The sequence below is a fragment of the Phoenix dactylifera genome, chromosome 9, assembly GCF_009389715.1.
Source record: "Phoenix dactylifera cultivar Barhee BC4 chromosome 9, palm_55x_up_171113_PBpolish2nd_filt_p, whole genome shotgun sequence".
In the NCBI taxonomy this organism is placed as follows: Eukaryota; Viridiplantae; Streptophyta; class Magnoliopsida; order Arecales; family Arecaceae; genus Phoenix; species Phoenix dactylifera.
The window spans coordinates 979,893-1,002,167 of record NC_052400.1 but is presented as its reverse complement, the minus strand read 5'-3'; the positions used below and the strand labels follow the sequence as shown (position 1 = coordinate 1,002,167).

Below are 22,275 nucleotides of genomic sequence, written 5' to 3'. Positions count from 1 at the left end.
CGTACCACTCCATCCGCTTTTGGTGTATCTCGCCAAACACGAACGCCACAATGAGCCCAGCTCCCGTTTTTCGCATGGGCTACGGGGCCCACCTTAGCTGATGACGTGTGATAAAGCTATACGGTGAGATGGCTGTGCCGTGTTTTATTTGAAACAGATAAACGTTACTGAGTTCCCCCAAAGCCCAAATATAGCAGTACCTGCCAAGTACTCCTATTTGTACCCTCTGTTTCACCCCTCTCTCACCTTCTTTTATTTTTATTTTTATTTTCTAACCTTCTAATCTTAATCTTTATATTTATTTAACTATATAAATACCCATTACTACGCCTCACCCCACGCTCTCAACGCCTCTATCTCTTTCTCTCTCTCTCTCTATCTCTCTCTTTCTGTGTTTGGTTTTGGAGATCACGGCGAGGGGATGAAGAGGTTGATCAGACGGCTGTCGAAGGTGGCGGACTCGTCGCAGTACAGGCCGCTGAGGGCGGGGAAGGAGGAGGGGGGAGGAGGCGGGGGGAGGCGGAGGAGGGTGCCGGAGGGGCACGTGCCGGTGTACGTGGGGGAGGAGATGGAGAGGTTCGCGGTGCGGGCGGAGTTGCTGGGCCGGCCGGCCTTCGTGGAGCTCCTCCGACGGTCGGCCCAGGAGTACGGCTACGACCAGCGGGGCGTCCTCCGCATCCCCTTTCCCGTTCCCCTCTTCCGCCAGGTCCTCTTCTTCCTCGCCTCCGGTGGCGCCGGCGGCGGCGGCGATCTCACCCTCGAGGAGCTCTTCCTGTCCCTCCCCGACGAGATCCGGCCCGGTCCGTCTCCCCGTCGTTAGGTGGAGCCCTAGCTTTGGGATATGTTTCCCGTTTTGCCCTTTCTTACGACTGGTGTATTATTATGTAAAACCATCGGTCTGATGTTTAGAAGGAGGAGGGCGATTTGGACATTTTACCTTACTTTTTCTTTTCCTTTTCTTTTTGTAACATTAGTAGATATTTTGAGTGGAACTGGCGGAATGTAAAAAAAAAAAAAAACTGGGCTCTGGACTTGATGTTGAGAAAAAAAAAGTGAGATCAAATCGCCCCTTTTTTAACTTTATAATTAATGTTAGAATTTGCATTACTAACATAACATTTTTCATATATTTACAAGAGTTTACTATCATGCTTGAAAGTCCTTAGTTGTATGTGGAATTATGGTTCTAAGTCCTCATTTGTTGGCATTGGTGTTGGATTGAGCCAAAGTCACTTGCACCTACCGCAGGCCTTTATTACTCATTGGATCTTCTTACATTGTAATGAAATTCTATGATTTCTTCACTGCATAATTTGCACTATGGGATGTTACAATAGGGCATTCATTTTCTTGGTTTCTATATATGTTGTTACTGCTGTACTAATTTAAAGATGAGCTATCTAATTGTAGTGTATTGAGAAGTGAATCTCTCTTTTAGAGCTATGATGGTGCTTGGAATTGTGATCCAGTTCTTTGGTACTAATATCAAGACATTACAAGCTATACTAGTTGACACTGGTATTGCAAGAGAAGTTCTAGGCTAGAAAATTACAGAATTATAGTTCTCTATGATACTGCTACATGGTGTTCCTTTTTGTGGTTTATAGGTTGTGAGCATTGTGCTAATCTAAAGATGAGTTATCTTATTGTAGTGTATCAAAAGTGAATCTCTATTTTGAGAACCATGGAAGGAGAAATCCTGACAAAGATCTAAGTAAGGATGGGACTCAAAACCAAACCCTTGGTATCAACTCCAAAGACTTTATCACCTTCACTACTTGGCACCCTCATATTGCAAGTGAATCTCTCTCCAAGAAAATTATAAATCACCAAATAAGTGCATGTCACAAGCCATGTCAAGGATCTTGCTTCAAGTTGCTTACCATTGTTGTGATGCACATTAAACATTTCTAATGTGATTCTTATAATAATCTGCTCCATTGACAGAACATAGCAAGATGCTAGTGTTCTTGATGTTAACCTTTTATGAGGGGTTGCTTGATGATTGGTAATTTCATCATCATTTGAAAGTTCTGAATGGGAGCCTGAAGGAATATATTGTCACAAACCGATCGAAGTGTTACTTTTCCCTGGGACTATGTGGGAATAACATGACATTGGATTTTGGGCCCAGACATAAAATTAATTACTGCAAGTTTGCTGCTTTTTTCTGTACAATCATTTTTGTGTTAATATCTAGGTCTTATTCCTTCAGTATATCTGAATTTGTTTCTAATGAACCACCAGTTTCATCACTACAGAATGTTTTAAGCTTTTCCTTGACTTCATCAGGAGTATTATATTGGAGACTCTCCATATGCCCTCCTATTTCCATCATTTCCAAAGTCATGGCTACTGATCAGCATGCACACCAGTTCTTTTATTATTATTTTTTTGGGGTTTCCATCTCATGTGATCAAAGAAGCATAACTAGGAATGTGATGCCTACCTGTTTTGCATGCCATATAATTTTTGTACTCTAAATTTAGGATTGCCTGCATGGTTTCTTAGCTCCAATGGGCTCCCATGTGCTGTTGCTTGGTCCATCTGCCAACTATTTCTGAAGTGTCTGAGGTGGGTGGTATATATGAGATATAAAGTATAGCTAATCAATCATTTTATATTGTTTGTCTGCCTTTCTGTTTCTCAGTAGTATATATGTTCTAATCATTGTGGTTGTCATAAAATAGCACCAATTATTGGCTTTTGTTCAAGCATAATTTCAGATAACCAAGGGATGCAATATCAAACCATGGAGATCTGAACAAGAGGGAATAGAATCTCAGTGTATGAAGAAAAAGAAAAATTGCTAATGTTTTAACATACCGCATGGGATATTTAATACATAGCAGATCATTCTTCATACTTCACAGCTATGACTTAGACGGTTAATGTGGTCAAAGATATGAAAGATTTGGTTATTTAAACTTCGTCGCACATGGATCGGACTTGACTCATGAACTTCTATATTATACTAAAATTTTGTTAATCTTCTCTTTACCTTTCACATTAGCTCTCTAATTCTGAACTACCAGTTTGTGTGTGTGTGTGTGTGTGTGTGTGTGTGTGTGTGAGAGAGAGAGAGAGAGAGAGGCCAACCAACTGGCCCAACTATAGATAAGTTCAAATCGAAGAGTTTCAAGTTTCACTGGTTGGCTCCAAGCACAGTAAAATTTACAAGTCAAAGACAGCATTTCCACCCACCCACAGTTTCAGAATTCCTTCCCCAGTATTGCATGCATTCAGTACATATTCTCTACTGTTTGATGGTAGATCTACTTCATGAGGGTTAGGTGGACATTGATAGCAAGAGCTGGAGATGCCATATCCAATTCAATTGCCAGCACTTCTAGATGTAGTCATGCAGTGCTGAAGGGTGAAAGAAATATTATGGGGAACAGGAGGGGTATGCTGCACCAAGAGGCTTTGTTCCAAATTTCCAGTGCTCTTGGTAAGAGGAAACTAGATGAAGTGTTGCCTAGTTCAAAGCTAGTTCCATGCATGCTTTGTAGTCTTGCTTTGTAGTCTCTCAAGAATATGGATATCAGCAGAAAGGGATCCTCAACATTCCATGTGATGTAACATATGTGATCCTAGTAATTGATGAGACTAAGAAGGCTAAGGCTTGGTTGCAGCACCTTTTTCCGTCTGTTGCCTTCTTCTATTGTTGTTTTGTGGCCTTCTATTACAGGCAGTTCTTAGAACGTGTTATACTATTATATGTACCTTGCTTCAATAAAAATGGTAGTGGAAACACCTTTTCCCATTTGTGGAGCTTGAACTTAGAATTCCTCGACTCTTTCGCAGAGAACTAGTCGATGAACTTAAGTATCGATTTCTAAATGCATACAATTCTTTCCATTATGCATATTTTTTCAATGAAAAGTACATAATAAAACTGAAATAAATGCTTTTACTAAACAAAATGATCGACATGGACGATAAATTGTATTTATGCTTTTAATTGCTAAGAGAGAGATTAAATAGGAATGGCAGCCCTCTGACCTAAAATCGAAGCCAATTTGCTTATAGTCTATTTTTTTGACATTTGAGATCAACTTATCGAAGTGCCATATTATGTTCCAAATTCGGGTGAGTTAAGCTCTAGATCAAATGACATTTAAACTTTTATATGAATTTGTGGACCATTTGAAATCAATGCATTTCTTTTTCAGTTGCCGTCGCAGCCGGGTTCTTTGATTTCTAAAGCTGCTGCCCTACCTTAAGGAAAGAAGTATAGAAAGCAGTGACTTTTATATTGCTTTAGTACATTGACACTGGTCCATACTGTTGACATTAAAGTCCCTAAAAGTTGCTTTTCTTTTTTTTGTTCCAAAGTTGCTAATTTCATTTACCCATGCAAGTGGGAAATAGGAAGGTGGCCAGAAAGTTCATGCAAGGAAGGACTGTAAGCATTTGATATTAAATTACCATCAAAAAATAGGTTCTGGCTTAACCCATGGCCAAACAGGGACAATGTGCAGAATGGTCCAAGTCTAAGCCTAGCCTCCATTGATGATGCTGTCCTTGTTATGGCCCAATTGGCTTGGCAGCCAGGATCTTTGACATGTTGAAGAATGCCATGCCCACATGTTATGATGTCAAGCACATGCTCTAATGAGGGAGCTAACTATAATCATTGACATAAATTTCTAATCTAATAGCAAATAATATCATCAAGGATCACGATCAGGATCTGCTAACTCAGCAACAAAGAAGAAGCGAGGGCGAGCTTAGGCTACTGGCGGCTCACTTGCTTCTAAAATGCCTGTTTCGCCTCTAGAGTTGGATTAAAAACAATCAATACTATAAGCTATAAAACTAGGAATATATCAATTACAATAATGCACAATAGTTTTGAATAATGCATAATGATGGCCATAGGCAAGCCAATGGGCTACAAAATAAGAGCATTCGTGGGCTCCCAAGTCCTACAAGAGGCAGAATTTGAACCTGTTTCTTTGGCACAAGGACTAAAATGTTAATTTAGCAAGTTAGACACCTTCAATTTAGATGGAATTTTAGTGCTTTGCTCATTTACACTTCAACTTAATACTCTCTATCTTTCAACTTCAAATTCATAATGTCTCCCCAACTAATGCAAGAAGGTGGGTCTTTCATTATTTTAGTGCTTTTTTTAAGGTATGGATTCTTTCATTATAAAAGAAGGTGGGGCTACACTAAGATTGCTTTATTACAACTTGGAGTTCACGGATTCGAAAAAACCTCTCCACATGTAGGAGTAAGGGATCGGACTATGTTAGAAAGAGTGATGGGTTCGAAATAACCTCTCCCGTCCTCCTTTCTTCTCAAGTGTTTGATCTACAATTCGAACATTGGATTTGCATTTGGTGCGAAGCATCTCGCCTATGCAGTCATCGAGGTGAAGATGCCAATCAGAGGTGCCAAGTGGTTTAGAGATCCATATTTTTTTTTTCTTTTTATTTCTTTTTTTCTTGAGACATGGATTTTGTTGTAGTTGTGGCTGGATGAAGGGAGGACATGAAAGGAGGAATAGATACAGGATGGAGTGTTAATGGAGATGTGAAGCAATCGGATCAGTTGACGGATTTTTGTGGTATAGGACTTATTTCAAATCCAAACTCGCTTCACCCGCACCAAGGCATCCAAATGGTTTAGGCCAATTGGGCTTTATTGAGGCGCACGTCCGTGGGATGGCTGGTTGATTTATTGGGCCAATTGGGCTCAGCCGAAAATGAGGAAAAGATTGTTTATACTAATCCTCACAAAATCATTTTATCAAATAATAAGGACACTATAAGTATTCCATTAGTGATGCATCGATGTTCTAACAAAAATGCTTGTATGCATGGAAAATCTTAAGTTTGATGGGGTAAGTACATCAAAAAGGGACAAATTTTAGCGGACGATGCAGCTACAGTTGGTGAGGAACTTGCTTTAGGAAAAAATATATTAGCTGTTTACGTGCCATGGCAAGATTACAATTATGAGGAAAAAGCTTTTATAATGGTTGAACGGTAGTAAAAAGTCGTAGCAAAATCTATAGCTACTTATACTAAAAAAAACAAGTGTGATCCTCCCTAAACAATAAAATATGTTGGCATTGGAAGGAACATATTTACTAGTTATATCATGTGCAATCGCCTGAATCTGAAGACGTTCCTCAAATCAATCATATACTTTATTGAGAGCTAGGTTGGCTTCAATTGTTTGTCTCTTATCCTCAACTCTACTTAAGTTAGCTTCAACTATTTTAAAAGCTTGCTAAGCTTCTTGCGGATTAATGTCGGTACTCATCTTCAAGAGGCTCTCATGACCCACTTAAAGTGCAAACCTGGATATGTGTCCATCCCGTTTTTTATAACATTAGAGAGATGAAATAGGAAGGGGTTAATATTTACTAGAGAAGTGCAAGGACAGATCAATTAAGAGAGAGTAACAGGGTTTGAGATCTAGGAAAGGAGTTAGGAGAAGTATATATATATATATATATATATATAGAGAGAGAGAGAGAGAGAGAGAGAGAGAGAGAGAGAGAAAAGATTTGGCTGTACTAGAATAAATCTTTCCTCATATTTGGTCAGATCTACATTAGACAATAAAGATCCCATATCGATTATCTGAGCTATTGGATATGATCTACCACTTTTAAACTATTTACATACCAAAAATCATATGATTTGAAGACTCCTAACCTGTGTATCAAATAATCAGAAAAAGCATATATAATTTAGTATTATTTAGAATGTCCATTTTTTGACTACTTGATACATAGGCTAGCTTTGAAATTATATAATTTTTGGTAGGTAAATAATTTAGAAATAATAGATCATATCCAATATTTTGGACCATCGATGTGGGACCTCCATCGTCTAATCTTGATCAAACTGGACCTAAACAGAGCTCTAGACTGCCATCCCTCCAATTGATCACAAACACCCTATTCCATTGCCACACGGTTGGCCCTTCGGAGTCCGTGTCCCGTAATTTTGATAAACGCACTTGGCGTCGATCTCCATCTTCACTCTCGCATAACCAAACTTCCAGAGATTCATGAAACCATCCATAGCTATGGGGCGGCCAATAGTGACTGCTATTTGCAAGAGGGTGTCCTTGTCCGAGTTCTCAAGCAGCAGCTTAAGTAGCCTCAACCAAATGACTGTTGCCCTCACCCGGTCTATCCCAGGGATGAAGTCTAGGATCCATGGCTCCATCTTGGAGTTGTCCGGCCATCAGGGGCCACCCACAAGGGAAGTTTCTCAATCCTCCTCCGTCCTGAAATGGAAGACATCATAGTCTTCAATAAGATTGCAAATAGGTCGGATCGACCCGTGATCCGATCCGACCCGACCCAATTTAGAGGATCTATGAGTTTGAATTGGATTCTAAAATGAGACCCGTTCTGTTTTTTTTGGAACGAACCTAGGACAACCCAATCCGAACACCCCCCCCCCCAATTCTAAAATGAGACCGTTTACCCAACGACCCAATCCAAACCTCAAATACCCAATCTCTCTCTCTCTCTCTCTCTGTCCGTGATCCCAAGGCACTTGTCCAGCCTCAACTCCCTCAGCCCACCGGTGGCCGAAAGCGTCGCCACTTCCTGGTCCCCGACGCCGGCGCTGTGCGAGAGGTCCACCACCTCCAACTGTGGGCATTCCGCCATCAGTGCCTCCAACCCCCACCACCCGATCCCCATGGCCTCGGCGAGGCGCATTGCTTTCAACCCCTGGCGGCCGCCGGCAGTGTGGAGGGAGGCGTGATCGAGGGCAGGGCAGGCGGAGAGGTCCAGGGATTCGAGAGCGGAGTAGCTGCGCAGGAGGGAAGGGAGGGACTCCCGGCGGAGGACGCGGCGGTGGAGCGCCTCCACGCAGAGGAACCGCGGGAGACGAGGCGGAAAGACTTTCGGTCTCCGAAGTCCGGTAGCTGGTCCAGGATCTAGACCAAGAGGTCCACGAAAAATACATCCAGGATCGAATCAGGGGGCTGGGGGGTCCCCATCAACGCGACTTTTTCCAGTGAATTATTCGGGAAGAGGGCAGCGATCTTGGCTTTTTAGGTGGGGATAAAGAGGAAGGAGGGGAAAGGGGCGAGAGGGCGGAGGAGAGGGATTAGGAATTCGAGACTGGTGTTCCAGCGGAGCAGCGGTGTTTTGAGTGCCAACGGCATGATTAGTCCATGAGAACCCTGAGGCGAAACACTCTCTAATTTTCTTTTTTAAGAACAAAAAACAAAATTTTTATATAGCAATTTCCTCCTCCCAAATCTCTCCACCAAAAAAAGGCTAAACCCTAACAAAATCTACGATTCGTAGGATTTTATACGCAAATTCCCAAAAAGAAGTTATGAGAGAAAAAGACAACCCTAGACCATCTTCTTCTTTTGGAATTTCTTCTTCTTTCTGTTCCTCCTCTTCCTCTTCCTCTTCTTGGTCACGGCGCCTGCGATGCCGCCGCCCCAGATCTGGTTGCTAATCTCGAAGGCGGCGGTGTTGAAGCCACCCGCGGCGGTGTTGAAGCCGCCCGCGGCGGCGCCGACGCGGATCTTGTAGCACTTCTCCTCGTAGCTCCGGCGGAGCTCGCGGATCTTGGAGACGATCTCGTCGCCGGTGAAGGACGATCCGCCGAGGGCCCGGCCGAGCCGGGCAAAGAGGGGCACCGACGGGTCGAAGGCCTCCGCCGCCTCCGCTGCGATCTCCAGCACCGCCCTCAGCAGCCTCACCTCGTCCCTCTCCGTCCACCGCCTCGGATTCTTTGCCGGACCCTCGCCGCCGCCGGAGGCCGAGAGGGTTGGAGAGAGAGACATCCCGGCCTTCGGAAAAGCGTGGCTGTTAGGCCCCGGGGGTCGGCGGAGTTATTTATAGAGGAGCTGGGAGTCGTTGGCACGTGAGCTGCGCGGGTTTGCTTTCGTAGCACGTGCATAATGGATGATTGGGATATTGGGTATAATCTTTGACAGTTATTTTAGATTTCGATTTCTGAAAGAATCTCGGTTTTTGATTTCTTTCTTTTTTGGCAGACAAATATGCACGCACCGTGATAGGAATGCTGAATTGGGGCTGTTTGTGCCACGTAACAAAAGGGATTTTTTTTTTTTTTTTTTTTTTTGTGCATGCATGAATAGAAGGCTCACAATATTATCTTAGGAAAATTATGCTACATTAGTAAATTTATTACTTTATTTTTTCATCCAATGTGTGATTAACATGATGATTGATTAAATTACTAGAATCACAGCTATCCTCTTTTGCTGTGACTACTATGAAATGAGGAATGCATAGGGCATGTTAGGACTATATACAATCTTGACTCTTTTCTTCTCAGCTTTATTTTGTCGATCAATTGTTTAGTTAGTATTATATCGAGGCCAAATTCGTTTCTGATTATAAATTTGAATCATCTTCAGGCTAATTGTTTATTAATTTTTTGCTTATATTGCCCACAATCTAGTCTCTATGTACACCATCATACAAACTTCAGACAAGTTCTCAGCACTTCATAATGTGAATTTGGAATATCTAGAAGGCTCTCAATTGTCGAAATATAGTATCACATGAACTCCAGATGTCCAAAGCCGCCTGCAAGTTCCCTCCTACACGAGCGGCATGATCATACAATGGTGCAAGCATAATAGATCATGTCGTCTCCAAAGAATTTTTATCCTCCACAACTCTTAAGATGTCTAGGAAAGCCATGCCATATGATATGTATTTGTAGCACACTGGACCGAAAAGATGATCAACTTGGTATTATGCAGCTGAATATTGGCTTCCTTAGTATTGTATGGCTAATAAGTGAGTCCGCTAACATTTTAGTGTCACATAGACAGCCCACTCTTATATAAGCCTGGATAGGGTAAGTGGTTCAAGCTAATGGTTAGGTTTGATATAGGTTTCAGGTGGACCTGATATGGGTGCTACCCATGTTAAGATGTCATAATTATTGTTATTAGGTAATAGGTACTAATCACTAAACACTAATTGTTAGTTATTATTGTTATGGATTTTTTGCATGGATACTCTTCTAAATATCGAATTTTGCGTGAATACCCTTCCAAAATTGATATTTATATGTATACCCTCGTAAAACTCTGTTATTGTACAAATACCCTTAATATAACGGTTGTTCTAACAGTGTTAAGAAAAATCATATTTATATTAATTAAAAATAAAATAAAATTTTAAACTTACGCTATTATCTCTGTCTTCTTTCTCCCCCATCCAAAAAATATTACTATGACTATTGTTTTTGTTATTGTATTTAATATTTAATATTTATTTTAAAATAGTTAAAGAATAGTAACAACATATATATGCACCTGCATATGTGGTGTGCATACTGCAGGGGCACCATGCATGCAGCCCTTTGACGGCCTTCATACTTCAACTGCCATTTAAAACATTGCTAAAATTAACTTTCCATAAGATACTTGGGGAAGGAGGAAAAGCTGGATATATATCTATAGCTACATAACATAATTTGTTGAAGAATCCGTACGTGTACGATATCAAGGTCATTACCATCTTCAGGTTTGATATGCTATCCCATCCTTGTGTTCGTTAGGCTTTTGAAAAAATTCTTGGTACCTTTTATATTATCACGTCACCTTTTGTCTTTGACTACAAGAAAGAATGGAGGGAGGAAGTGCTAGTTAATTAACAAACAAGATCTCGTTTGATCTTTTTTATATTTCTGTCTGATTATTTTTATTATTTTTGTTGAAGTCACTAGCTTCGATTCACTACAAAAGAAATAGTATTTCCCGGCGCTTTCCAGAGCTTTTACCGACGCTTATAAGCGTCAGTACTTTCTAATCCAACGCGTCCAAAAGCGTCACGAAACTGTCGGGCAGGTGGGCGTGGATAATTTTCGTTCCGACGCTTTTTGCCTGCGTTGGCATTACCTTACCTTTACCGACGCTTTAAAGCGTCGGCAAAGGCTTTATATCCGACGATTTTAAGCGTCGGCAAAGGATTTATGCGTCGGTGTGCATGTGCCGGGATAGTGTTAGTGCCGGAATTACCGACGCTTTAAAGCGTCGGCAAAAATCTTTTAATGCGCCAGTGCCGGGATAAAAATCTTTTAATGCACTGTCTGAGAGCTTGCAAGAGAACTGTTGCTGTTCTTCTAAATCTTTTAAGGACTCGTCAATTGCCAGACCCTCATAACCTGTTTAAAACGATATTGAATTAATACACAGGATCCGAAAATATTAATCCTTCACCTTTCTGAACAGTTAGATTCACCTGGTAGACCTGCTTCTATTTCAGTGTTTGCAGATGCAATAGGTTCAGAGTTTCAGAAAGTCGAAGCAAACTCATATAAAGGTATGGGAGCTTGGCGCCAAAGTTCTGAAATGGCCACGAATATTTTTCAAGGAAACAGTTTCCTGCCTCTGCCTACGGCACATATTGATCAGTTTGTCTGGTAACTATTACAATGATTCAGAAGGTGCATTCGTTTTAAAAGAAATGGTAGTAATCAAGGGATGCACATAACTAAAACTTCCACCAACTTCGGGCACTGAAAATGCCAGAATGAAATCCATGTTGGACCGAAACAAAGATCAAGTTACTAATATGACCTTTTACACCAGCTGCAAAAGTCTTCAAATAAAATAAAAGAGTTACATGAAGCCTGATCATTTAAACTATCTAAGCCACTAGTCCCTAAATTGAGACTTCTTTTTTGCCAAATACATAGCTAACAAAACCTCGGCTATCTCAGTCAGACTAGGGAATACAAAACTACCAGATAAGTTAAAAATCTTTACAGAAACCTTTCGACCTTGGCTCTGTTGATGAATGCAAAAGGTCCATCGAGCTCTAGAGTCCCAGCAATATGTAGTAAACCAGCGTGATGGGGAGCGCAATCAGCATTCCAAAGATAACCCTGAAATCATTAAGCATTCTATCAGAAACATGTACCATATAAATTGTGAGAGATGCAAATTATGGAGTACTTTAACAGATAAGAAAAATTGTGATTCAAAGCTCAGACTAGTGAATGAATTTCTCAAGCATAAAACTGTCAGATCTAAGACCAATGCCACCAACCAACACCATTCAATTGAAACAGGAGTCAGTACACATAGCAAGCTGTAATTGTTACAACGTAGGATCGAAGAGGCATTTGAGCTCTTAATAAAGCAGGATGAAGAAAGAGCGAAGTTAGAGTATGTACCCTGTGCTAAGAATATCAGGATGCACGTTGTACTCCTTGGCAAAAACAAATGGAACAATTCCTTGACGAAGAGCTGCCTGCAGTTAAAAGTGAATAATTTATTACAGCAACTACCATCTCTCATTGGCTCATTAGTACCAACTATAGCCAACCAAATGGCGGCAAGCACGCGAAGGAAATTTTGTGTGGTTAAATTTCTTAGTCGATGTCTTCCTCTTAGCTTAGCAATGAAATGTTAAGTTTAGTTCCATGCTAGTTTCCAGTCATTCACATCAAAGAATAGAAAGACAAAGGACACAACTGAGTTAGACTAATCCTCTAGCATAAATTTGATGTTTCCAAACTCATTACTTATCTCTTCAAACATGACATGTCTGCGTTAAATTTGTTTACCTGCACGATGCCGATATGTAAGAGAACGCCTCTAAGTCCAACAGCAATTGAGGCCGCAGCCATGACAGCAGGTCCTGTAACAAATCTGACAGCCATTGCAAATGCAGCAACTGAATTGCCACAGGCAATAATCCTTGGTTGCAATGCCATAAATAAACCTGCGGTAATAAAACCGATTTCCTTAACACATGTTTCAGACTGAAGAGATGGTAGCCATAAAAATTTCGGTTGGAAAGTGCACGGGCAACTTCCATCATTAAGGATCACAATTAGGGATAAAAATGAAATTAAACATGCTACAAGTTAGAAACTTGATATACCAAGACTGAACATGGCCATTCCAAGCCCTGCATCGGATAGAATGGAGATTGAGTGAGCGATAATTGCCGGCATTTCAATATTCCACCTGCAAAAGGTAACGACAAGATTCTAGGATTCATGCATGAGCGAATTCGAGAAATAAGAGAATGACAGATTCTTGCTCTAAACTGTAGGTTCAAACCATAGCATAGGTAAAAGGTTCTATATATATATATATATATATATATATATATATATATATATATATATATATATATATACTGTTTAGATTTCATCATAAAGATTATTTTGAATTCTTTACCTGGTATTTCATTCTTTTAATCTGAAGAAAGGATAGAAACAAGATTGCACATAACCGTTCCAACAACACTGCATGCAAGAAAATTTTAATCAGATACATAGGAAGTTATTGTTGTTCTTGGTAGCTTAGCATTCAGGATTACCAATTGAACCTGCACAATACAGTGGAAACAATTGGAGCAGCTTAAACCAAGTTCTACTAACATCTACAACAAAATAATGGTTCCCCCGGAAACTACTTTTCGATGATGAGAAGACCCTGTCAAAACTAACTGTAAAGACCCAAAGAGTTAGAGATGCAACAAAGAATCACATAAACAAGTTATCACACAACGCCTGGCACCATTACCAAACTTGCTCCCAATCTGATCTAGTGGGGCAGAATTGGTGCAACAAACAAAGGTTGATGTAAAACAAAGGTTGAGCATGGAAATAGAAACGATCGCGAACGATCCGTAATGGAGGAGGAGGAATTACAGAAGAAGAACTCCTCTCTGTCCTCTCTAAATTCCTAAGCCGCTTCAGAAACGAGAAAGGAAGCACCTATAATTTTTAAGGCCCGGAAGCACCTGCAATCACCAAAAAAGGAAAGGGATCTGAAAAAACCCCCAAAAATCAACACAAAATACTAGAAGCGCCAAGAGCAAAAAATGCAAGAAACGAGAGAAGAAGAAGGGAACCGGAGGGCGAGGTTGACGGTGGCGGGGAAGCGAGATGGGGAGGCGATGGATTAATGTCGGCGCGGGACGCCGATCGGAGCTCGGAAAGCGAGATGGGGAGGCGATGGATTGATGTCGGTGCGGGGACGATGATCGGAGCTCGGGAAGCGAGATGGGAGGCGATCGGAGCTCGGGGACGCCGATCGGAGCTCGGGAAGCGAGATGGAGAGGCGATCGGAGCTTGGGGACGCCGATCGGAGCTCGGGAAGCGAGATGGAGAGGAGAGGAGATGGGGACCCTTTTGAATGAGAGGAGAGGAGAGGAGACGAGACGAGACTTTTTAAGGCAGAGAGGGTTGGAAAGGATTTGGCCTACGACGACGCTTATAAGCGTCGTCGTAGGTCCAGCTTACCGCGACGCTTAAAAGCGTCGTCGATTCTAAAGATGTACCGACGCTTTTAAAAGGCGTCGGTAAAATTTGGCGCTGATCAAAACTATCCCGACGCTTTTCCCTAGCGTCGGAAAAAAAGCGTCGGGAAATGTACCTTTTTCTGTAGTGATTCCTGCTGATATGCCTTCCAAACCTAAAGGCTGGGAAGCAATCCCAAAACCAAAAGGACATGCACGTCTCCATGGTAGAAGATTCAAGTGAAGAGGAGGAAGAAGATGCAGAAGAGCAGCAGCCACAGTACCGGATTTGTGTTAAAACTGCTGGTGTACGGCCTGTGAAGTGAATAAGCTCTTGGGTGAAGTTCAAATGAAAATGTATGGATACTTGACAAAAGGATGCCATGAGCATGATCATTCATGGCCTGTCTATCTGGTTTTCCTCATACAAGGAGTGTCATCTAACTGTCCAGAAGTGGCTGATTGAAGCTGAAGACTAGGCTGTTCTATTCTCAGTTACAATATACATGCCCACAGTCAACTGCGCCTCTTGATGGATTGATCCTTGCTGGAGGATGAAATACATCCTAATCACTTATCACTGCCTCATCATTATAGAAATACAGGTACTTCGGCTAATTTTTATGTGGTTTTTAAGATTTGTGGCTGTAATCCAACTTCCCAACTTTTCTTATCCTTGTTACCTTTTATCTGTTGAATGCATGCAGGACCTTTTATTGGATTACTCGGGAACATTTGTATGAGGTGGCAACATTTTTTCTATCAACAATGATTATAATTCTGTAAGCTGCTCCCTTTCATTGATAGCATCAGGAGAGATCACATTTATTCTTGGGGTGAGGAATCTTGTTCCCAGTGCACTATTTGCTTATCTTAGGGATGTCAAGGTTGAGGTAATTTGAAGGCGAGGCTTTTGTGTTTTCAGCCTTCTATTTCCCTCCCTTGGACTGATATTATAGTTTCACCTTTTCTGTAATAAATTCAAAGACATGTAGTTCTATTCGTGGTTTCAGGATTATTCTTGTAATAGGCCTTCACAATTGACGTATTTGTGCTTTTTAGTAAGATAAATGTTACTCAGTTACTAAATGGTATGTTCTAAAGTTAGGATGATTAGTGGGTATACCTGTCATTTAAGCAGCTGATTTCTATTGGTATTAATTGTTCTTCGAATGTGGCCCAGTTCTATCGATAGTGATTACTTCAACAAGAATACTGTTCACATGACTGCTATGGATGTCAGCAATTAGATCATTGTGCGATGAAGATAGAGCTGGTAGATATGATGTCCTATTAAAAAAAGTAGGTCACCTGCTTTGCTTTTACTTGATATTAATTTCTTGTGACTCTTAATAATTAGATTTATTATTATAACAATTATCTTTATTATTATAACCTGAATCAATGGAGTTTCTGTAATGCTGAAGCACTGTTCTATCTATGAGGTGCTTGGTTCTTGTATAAAATAGAGAAACAGGAGTGCGTTTATGGATGAGGATCATAGCTATTAATGCTTTCTCTTGTGTGATTACAGCCATCCTCGTCACCCTCATGTCAATGTGCCCAACACTAGTTTACTTCTTATAACTGTTCATACTTTTTTGACAACATAACATTGCATATAGATTCATGACATTACCTATCGCTATTAACGCTGGTAATTTGTAAATGCATTAAGGTTAAGGGTCCATTTGGCATTGTCATTTTTTTGTATTTTTGTTTCTCCACAAGTTCGGGTTTTTTCTTTTTTCTTTTTCTTGTTTTGAATAATATCAGGATTTGAATCTCGGACCATCTTAAGAGCAAGTCCTTAGGAGAGAGATGGCAACAAACTCGGTTAACTCTTGTTGGTTTTTATATGAAGATTGAGGCTGGAGATAGTATCATGCATGGAACTTGTCTGCTATTATTTGTTTTAATTTTTACTTTGTTTTTGGAAGCAATAAATCTTTCTTACCAAAAGCTCTGAAAATTTTACAAACAATTTTATGAAACAAAGTGTTATATCTTGTAAACGTTTTTCAGTCTGGTTCGTTTCTCTTGGATTTTTTAGAACAAAAACAAAACAAATGCAGTACCAAACAAACCCTTCATGTACAGATGTTTACATGTGCCTGGACATGATCCCATAGGGTTGGAGACTATAAAGCTTGGTCACTTTCATCTTCAAATGTATTCATTCTGAGGGTTGTCCTTCTGACCATCTTTGTGTTTGCTATCTCGGATAAGGCTTGTCAAGCTTGCCAAGAACAGTTTCGTGCAAGTCCCTGTATGCATGAATCGATTCTTCATCATCATTATTTTACTTAAATTCTTTCTCCTGTTTCCAACATTCTCTTGCACATATTGAAAAAAAAAACTGCTAACTTTCATGATAAAGATGACAAGAAACATATACAGGACCAGCTTTCTGCTTATTTTTTGCACAAACACCTCATATATATATAATATATATACATCTTTCAGCGGGTTTGTCATGATTCATGCATGAGCTGATAGAATGGCTTCAAGACGAAGGCTGAAAAATCTGTCCTTCAATGGCTCTTTTGGATAAGCCTATCTGTCCTTCAATGGCTCTTTTGGATAAGCTTATCTGTGCTTCAATATATGGCTCTTTTGGATAAGCTTGTCTGTCCTTCAATGGCTCTTTTGGATAAGCTTTGCGTGGAAATTGTACTCCTGTTTGAAAAGTCTTATTTTGGACCCAGAAGTATACTGTAGACTGTCAAATTGTAAATCCATACTGCTATATTGAAGGAGAGTCCAGTGACCACAGGAACACGGCCCCCATCCTGGACATTGGATGCTGGATGGCGAAGTGATCCGAGGCAGCCATGCGTGCATGCGGATGTTCATACAGCACTCCAAAAAATTTGCAAACTATTGGTCCTTGTGGCTCTCCACAAAGTGTTCCTTTGTGGGTCAACATATGAGATGTTGTATTTGACATGCCCATTTTATCAGTGCAATATTCTTTTGAATCTTTATCTTATTCTTGCATCATGAAGAACTCTGAATGAAGTATAACTTGACTGCAACAATCTCTCCTCTCGTATTACATAAATTGATGGGAATTTTCGCCAATATGACTCGACCGTCTTTTGCAGTTAGGATCACCGATGAGTTTCTTAAGCTTCTCTAGAAAGATATTTGTCTCTAGTTACTGTTTTATCATGTGGGCACTTGCCTCCTTCCCAAATGGAAGAGTTATTACATTCTTAGCCAGAAGTTTCAGAGTTATGATCTACAACTTAATGATGAAGCTTTGGAGAGGGTCCACTTGTCCAAGCAAAATTGGTGTCTCTAACAAATTGTGATTATATGCAGTTAAAGTAGCATTATGATTTTGTTTTTTCATACCAACCTAACCCTTAATTTAGATTTTTCCACATCCAAGAAGCTGCATAATGATGCAGTTGCAACGTGCTCGTTGCATCAGGATTTATCTATTAAAAAACCTACTATTGCCATCGAACTCGGACCGAGGTGGAAGTATAGTTCGAATGACCTTGAGGTCGACTAGAGGCGAGCTAAATAGGTTGGTTGAGGTATCAGGCACTGGTCTCTTCCGCTGGGTGGACTACAAGAAATCTACTTGTCGAAGAGTTTTCGGCAGAGGACCCTCCGATGCCTAAGTCAGAATAACAAGACAATAATATGCAAAAGAGAGATCTCAACAGAGGATAGCCTCTATGAGTGATAGTGAGAACAGAGGATGGCCTCGATGAGTGATAGTGAGCGCTTATTATTCCGTATTTTTTCCATCACCTACTTAACCTCATAATCCTTAATTTGTATCCGGATGGAAATTGAAACTTTTTGATTGAACATGGAAATTGAAACCTATGTCATGAAATAAAGATACAAAGGGGCGGTTTGGCATAGCACCAATAGGGCTTGATGATACTCCATCAAATTAGCCTATGTTGCATAAGCTAGTTTGCATTAGAAAAGAGGTTGTAGTTTGGATGACTTTGATAATAACTACGTGCTGGATTCTTTAAGTGGAAGGGAACAGAAGGCTTTCAAGATAAGAGGAAGAATAAAAAAGAGAATGTGTACAGCTTCTATTAATTATCAGAGACTAGACTTCTATGGTTTCAAACAGGATCAAATTAAAGTGTCGACCCCTCTTCTCACGTTTCAACATCAACCAAAGGGGGCGTTTGGTTTATCTATTAAAAAACCTACTATTGCCATCGAACTTGGACCGAGGTGGAAGTATAGTTCGGATGACCTTGAGGTCGACTAGAGGCAAGCTAAATAGGTTGGTTGAGGTATCAGGCACTGGTCTCTTCTGCTGGGTGGACTACAAGAAATCCACTTGTCGAAGAGTTTCGACAGAAGACCCTCCGATGCCTAAGTCAGAATAACAAGATAATAATATGCAAAAAAGAGATCTCAACAGAGGGTGACCTCTATGAGTGATAATAAGCGCTTATTATTCCGTATTTTTTCCATCCCCTACTTAACCTCATAATCCTTAATTTGTATTCGGATGGAAATTGAAACTTTTTGATTGAACATGGAAATTGAAACCTATGTCATGAAATAAAGGTACAAAGGGGTGGTTTGGCATGGCACCAATAGGGCTTGATGATACTCCATCAAATTAGCCTATGTTGCAGAAGCTAGTTTGCATTAGAAAGGAGGTTGTAGTTTGGATGACTTTGATAATAACTACGTGCTGGATTCTTTAAGTGGAAGGGAACAGAAGGCTTTCAGGATAAGAGGAAGAATAAAAAAGAGAATGTGTAGAGCTTCTATTTAATGATCAGAGACTAGACTTCCATGGTTTCAAACAGGATCAAATTAAAGTGCCGACCCCTCTTCTCACGTTTCAACATCAACCAAAGAGGGCATTTGGTAACCCCAACAGGATCACCATGGTGATCTAAGATCCCCGATGATTCGAATGCTGGGGTGATTTGATCCCCAGTGATATAAGATCAATGTGTTTGGTAGGCCATGATCCAGTGATTAAAAATTCTCGAGTATCCATGAGTAACTTGTTTGGTATGGTACGGGGATCCAAGATCACCGACCACATAATACCACAATACTCCTGATATATCTTAGATGGATTTTTTATATATTTTTAATTCTCATGAATCAAAAATGTAAGTCAATATACTAATTCCGATAATAGCTCCATAATTTTGTCACATATTCTATTTTTAGTAACCCTTATCTCAAGAAAATCAAACTATATTCTCATTCTATCAACAATACTCTTCATGACGTCAAGTTTGAATAAATTGAATTATAGTTAAATTATTACAACATCCAACATATTCTTATTATTCCATTAAGACTACTATGACTCGGCCCAATTGCCAAAGACTTTAGTTTTATAGTTTGGGTCCCATTAAAAAAATTTGTAGTCATTAACAACTATTCAAAGGGAAGTAATTTAAGATCTTTTCAAGATAAAATGGAAGTTATATGCTCATCTGGCTAGTTCAGGTTTCACATGAATAAAATGTATATGTGAATAAATGTGAAAAATTCGGTATACTAGCAAACTTTCAAAACTTTTCCTTTTTTAACGGTTATGATTTACGACTGTGAAGGAAACACATAAAGAAACCAAAAATTAAACAAAAAAATGTCTAAAATATGAAGAGGAAGAGAGGACAGGGACAAAATTATTACAATTTATGGTTGCTATATGAGAAATAACAACGAGGGAATAAGATAACAACCCCATATTAACCATGGAAAAAGTTCCGACCCTTCTTGGTGAACAAAGGAAAAGCATCGTAGTTGCTTCTTTTTTTTGCCTTTTCAGGGCAGCTATGATAGTTTCGCTTCTCTCTCGGGATCTTAGAAAGCCACAACTACAACACAGATCAGTCTCCAAAAAAGAGCATAACCTCTTTTTTATAGATCATTTCAGTCAAAAAAAAGGTAAAAAAGAATGCGATCGAGAGAGAAGCGGATATGCCTAGATCCCTAAGGCCTCTCGGATCCCCGCCGATCCCAGCCATTCGATTTCCGTCGCCATCGACGGCCGCTTGTCGCCTTTGGGCTCCTCCTTTCCTAGGCTCGCTGGAAAGGAGAGCGAAGAGATAGGAGAGATCGGAGCAGAGAGATGGGAGAGGTAATGACTAGCAGCAAAAAAAAAGATTGGGGGGTATTTTTGTCTTTAATTTTCAACCCAGGATCACTGCCCTGAGGTGATTTTAGATTTCCGACCTCAAGAACGGGTATCCCATCACCAGGTTGGGCGGTGATTTGAGGAGTGGAGGTGATTTAGGATCACCGCCATGTAGAATCACCGTGGTGCAACCAAACTCCACTCACATCACCCTTGATTCTGGGATGATCACCCCATACCAAACGCCCCCAAAGTGTTCACGAGACGGGCTCTTGTCAATTTGGTGGGTAGTTTCTATCTGTTCTGTTGTTTTCTTTTTTTTTTTTTTTTTTTGGTAAAAAATAGGAGGGGAGGGGGAGGGACCAGCCCACCCGCGTAGCAGCCCCATTACTGGGCCCCCCTTCCACTAGGGAATGTTCGATACTGGTCGCAGGTTTCGCGTGCCTTCTCCGACCCGTGGGCTCACCCCACTGGGTTCACCGCCTCACGTGTGGGTACGTCACCCCAGCGCCACCTTGATACAAGTGGAAGGAAAGCATAACCGCCAACAAGCCAGCCGGGCGTGGGGCATCCGGTCCCCTAATTTAATCGACGCCCGCGCGTTTCGAACCCGGGCAACTTGGGCGGAATTATCGCTCCCTTACCACCAGGCTACTACCTTGGTGGCATTCTGTTGTTTTCTTCTCCATCTTCTATTTCCTCTTTTCTTTCTCCGATTCTTGTCAATTTGGTGGCCGTCTTAAGATGATAGGATTCACAATTCTAAGTTCTAACAGCAATTTCTGCAGTCCCATGTGTGGCTACTGTCACGCCCCAGATCCGGACATGATTTTTTTTTTTTTTTTTTTTTTTTTTTTTTTGCACCCCAGATCCGGCTCATGACATGGCCGTGCTATTGTAGGTTGCTGCCCACAATAACACGCAGCCCATGATAACAATTTTATTTCATGAAATAAAACCAAATCCGATCAAATTTATTGACTAATCATAAAGAAGCAAATACCGAGCATCTAAATCAAATACTTGAGTTTGCAATATTACAACTCAAACTTATTAACATAGATACTAAGAGTCCCTGTAACTATGCTTCAACTCCAATTTTCATTCACTCTTTCCTGCTCCTAATCGCCTTAATTATCTGAAATAAATAAAAGAAAACAACAGGAAGGGTATGAGCTTGCTACTCAGTAAGTAACCATGTACTATCTCATTAGATTAAGCATAATTTTTCTCATGCCAATGCATCATTTAAAGAACTTAACAGAAAATAAAGCATTTCATAGATAAATTATTCAAAACAGGTTATAAAGCAAAATATGCTTCAACCATGCAAGTTCATAAACATGATAATGCAAGTCTTATAAAATGCTGCCATTCATCCATACTTTATAAATCTTACTCTCAGACGGATGTGCTGCTATGGTCACTATAATCCCGTGACAGGGTTCGTATTCGTAGTCGACAAGTTTTATAACTTATTCTTATTCGTTACCAACTTTAACCCGTTGGCAGAGGGCCATATTCGTTGGATGCTAGCTCCAGGGTGTCGACTGGCCTCTATTTCTAGAGGTGGTCATAGCTATCTGAGAGTTCATAAATCATATTCTTTTTCTTTCATAAATCATAATCATCATAAATAGGTTTGAAAATGATAAATGGCATTATATAATTTAAAATGCATAATCATGCTTCAAATATCATTTTTCATGCAGTCTAACATAATCATAATTTCATAACTCATACATCATCAAATATTCATGAAGGATACTCTTTAATCAAATTCATGTATCACATGCAATCATATACTTGATCCTAATTTTGAGAAAAATATATCGTAAAGCAATGCATTTTCATAATGATGAATAAATAGTAATTTAAAAACTTTAAGATCAGTGCCAAGGTTACTTACCTTGATTCGCTCACGAATCTC

General features: G+C 40.3%; 2 protein-coding genes across 2 annotated transcripts; one reads left to right on the top strand and one right to left on the bottom strand.

Moving 5' to 3' along the window:
- The first annotated feature begins 249 nt into the window (after positions 1-249).
- Positions 250-1,129, top strand: LOC103722035 (auxin-responsive protein SAUR71). The gene has a single exon (XM_039130607.1). The coding sequence runs from the start codon at positions 422-424 to the stop codon at positions 818-820; it is 399 nt and encodes a 132-aa protein (XP_038986535.1). The 5' UTR covers positions 250-421; the 3' UTR covers positions 821-1,129.
- A 10,347-nt stretch (positions 1,130-11,476) lies between these two features.
- Positions 11,477-12,979, bottom strand: LOC120111837 (probable auxin efflux carrier component 1b). The gene is made up of 4 exons (XM_039129757.1): positions 12,878-12,979; positions 12,558-12,715; positions 12,165-12,241; positions 11,477-11,873 (listed from the first exon to the last, which is right to left on the bottom strand). Exons 1-4 carry the CDS (start codon positions 12,948-12,950, stop codon positions 11,807-11,809), a joined length of 375 nt encoding a protein of 124 aa, XP_038985685.1. The 5' UTR covers positions 12,951-12,979; the 3' UTR covers positions 11,477-11,806.
- Between the last annotated feature and the right edge of the window lie 9,296 nt (positions 12,980-22,275).

Excerpts from the sequence above, each read along its gene's own strand:
- LOC103722035 (XM_039130607.1), top strand. The coding sequence starts at position 422 with ATGAAGAGGTTGATCAGACGGCTGTCGAAGGTGGCGGACTCGTCGCAG.
- LOC120111837 (XM_039129757.1), bottom strand. The coding sequence starts at position 12,950 with ATGCCGGCAATTATCGCTCACTCAATCTCCATTCTATCCGATGCAGGG. Across the intron at positions 12,716-12,877 it reads AATGGCCATGTTCAGTCTTG|GTTTATTTATGGCATTGCAA; the intron begins GTATATCAAGTT and ends TTATTACCGCAG. Across the intron at positions 12,242-12,557 it reads TACATATCGGCATCGTGCAG|GCAGCTCTTCGTCAAGGAAT; the intron begins GTAAACAAATTT and ends TTTTAACTGCAG.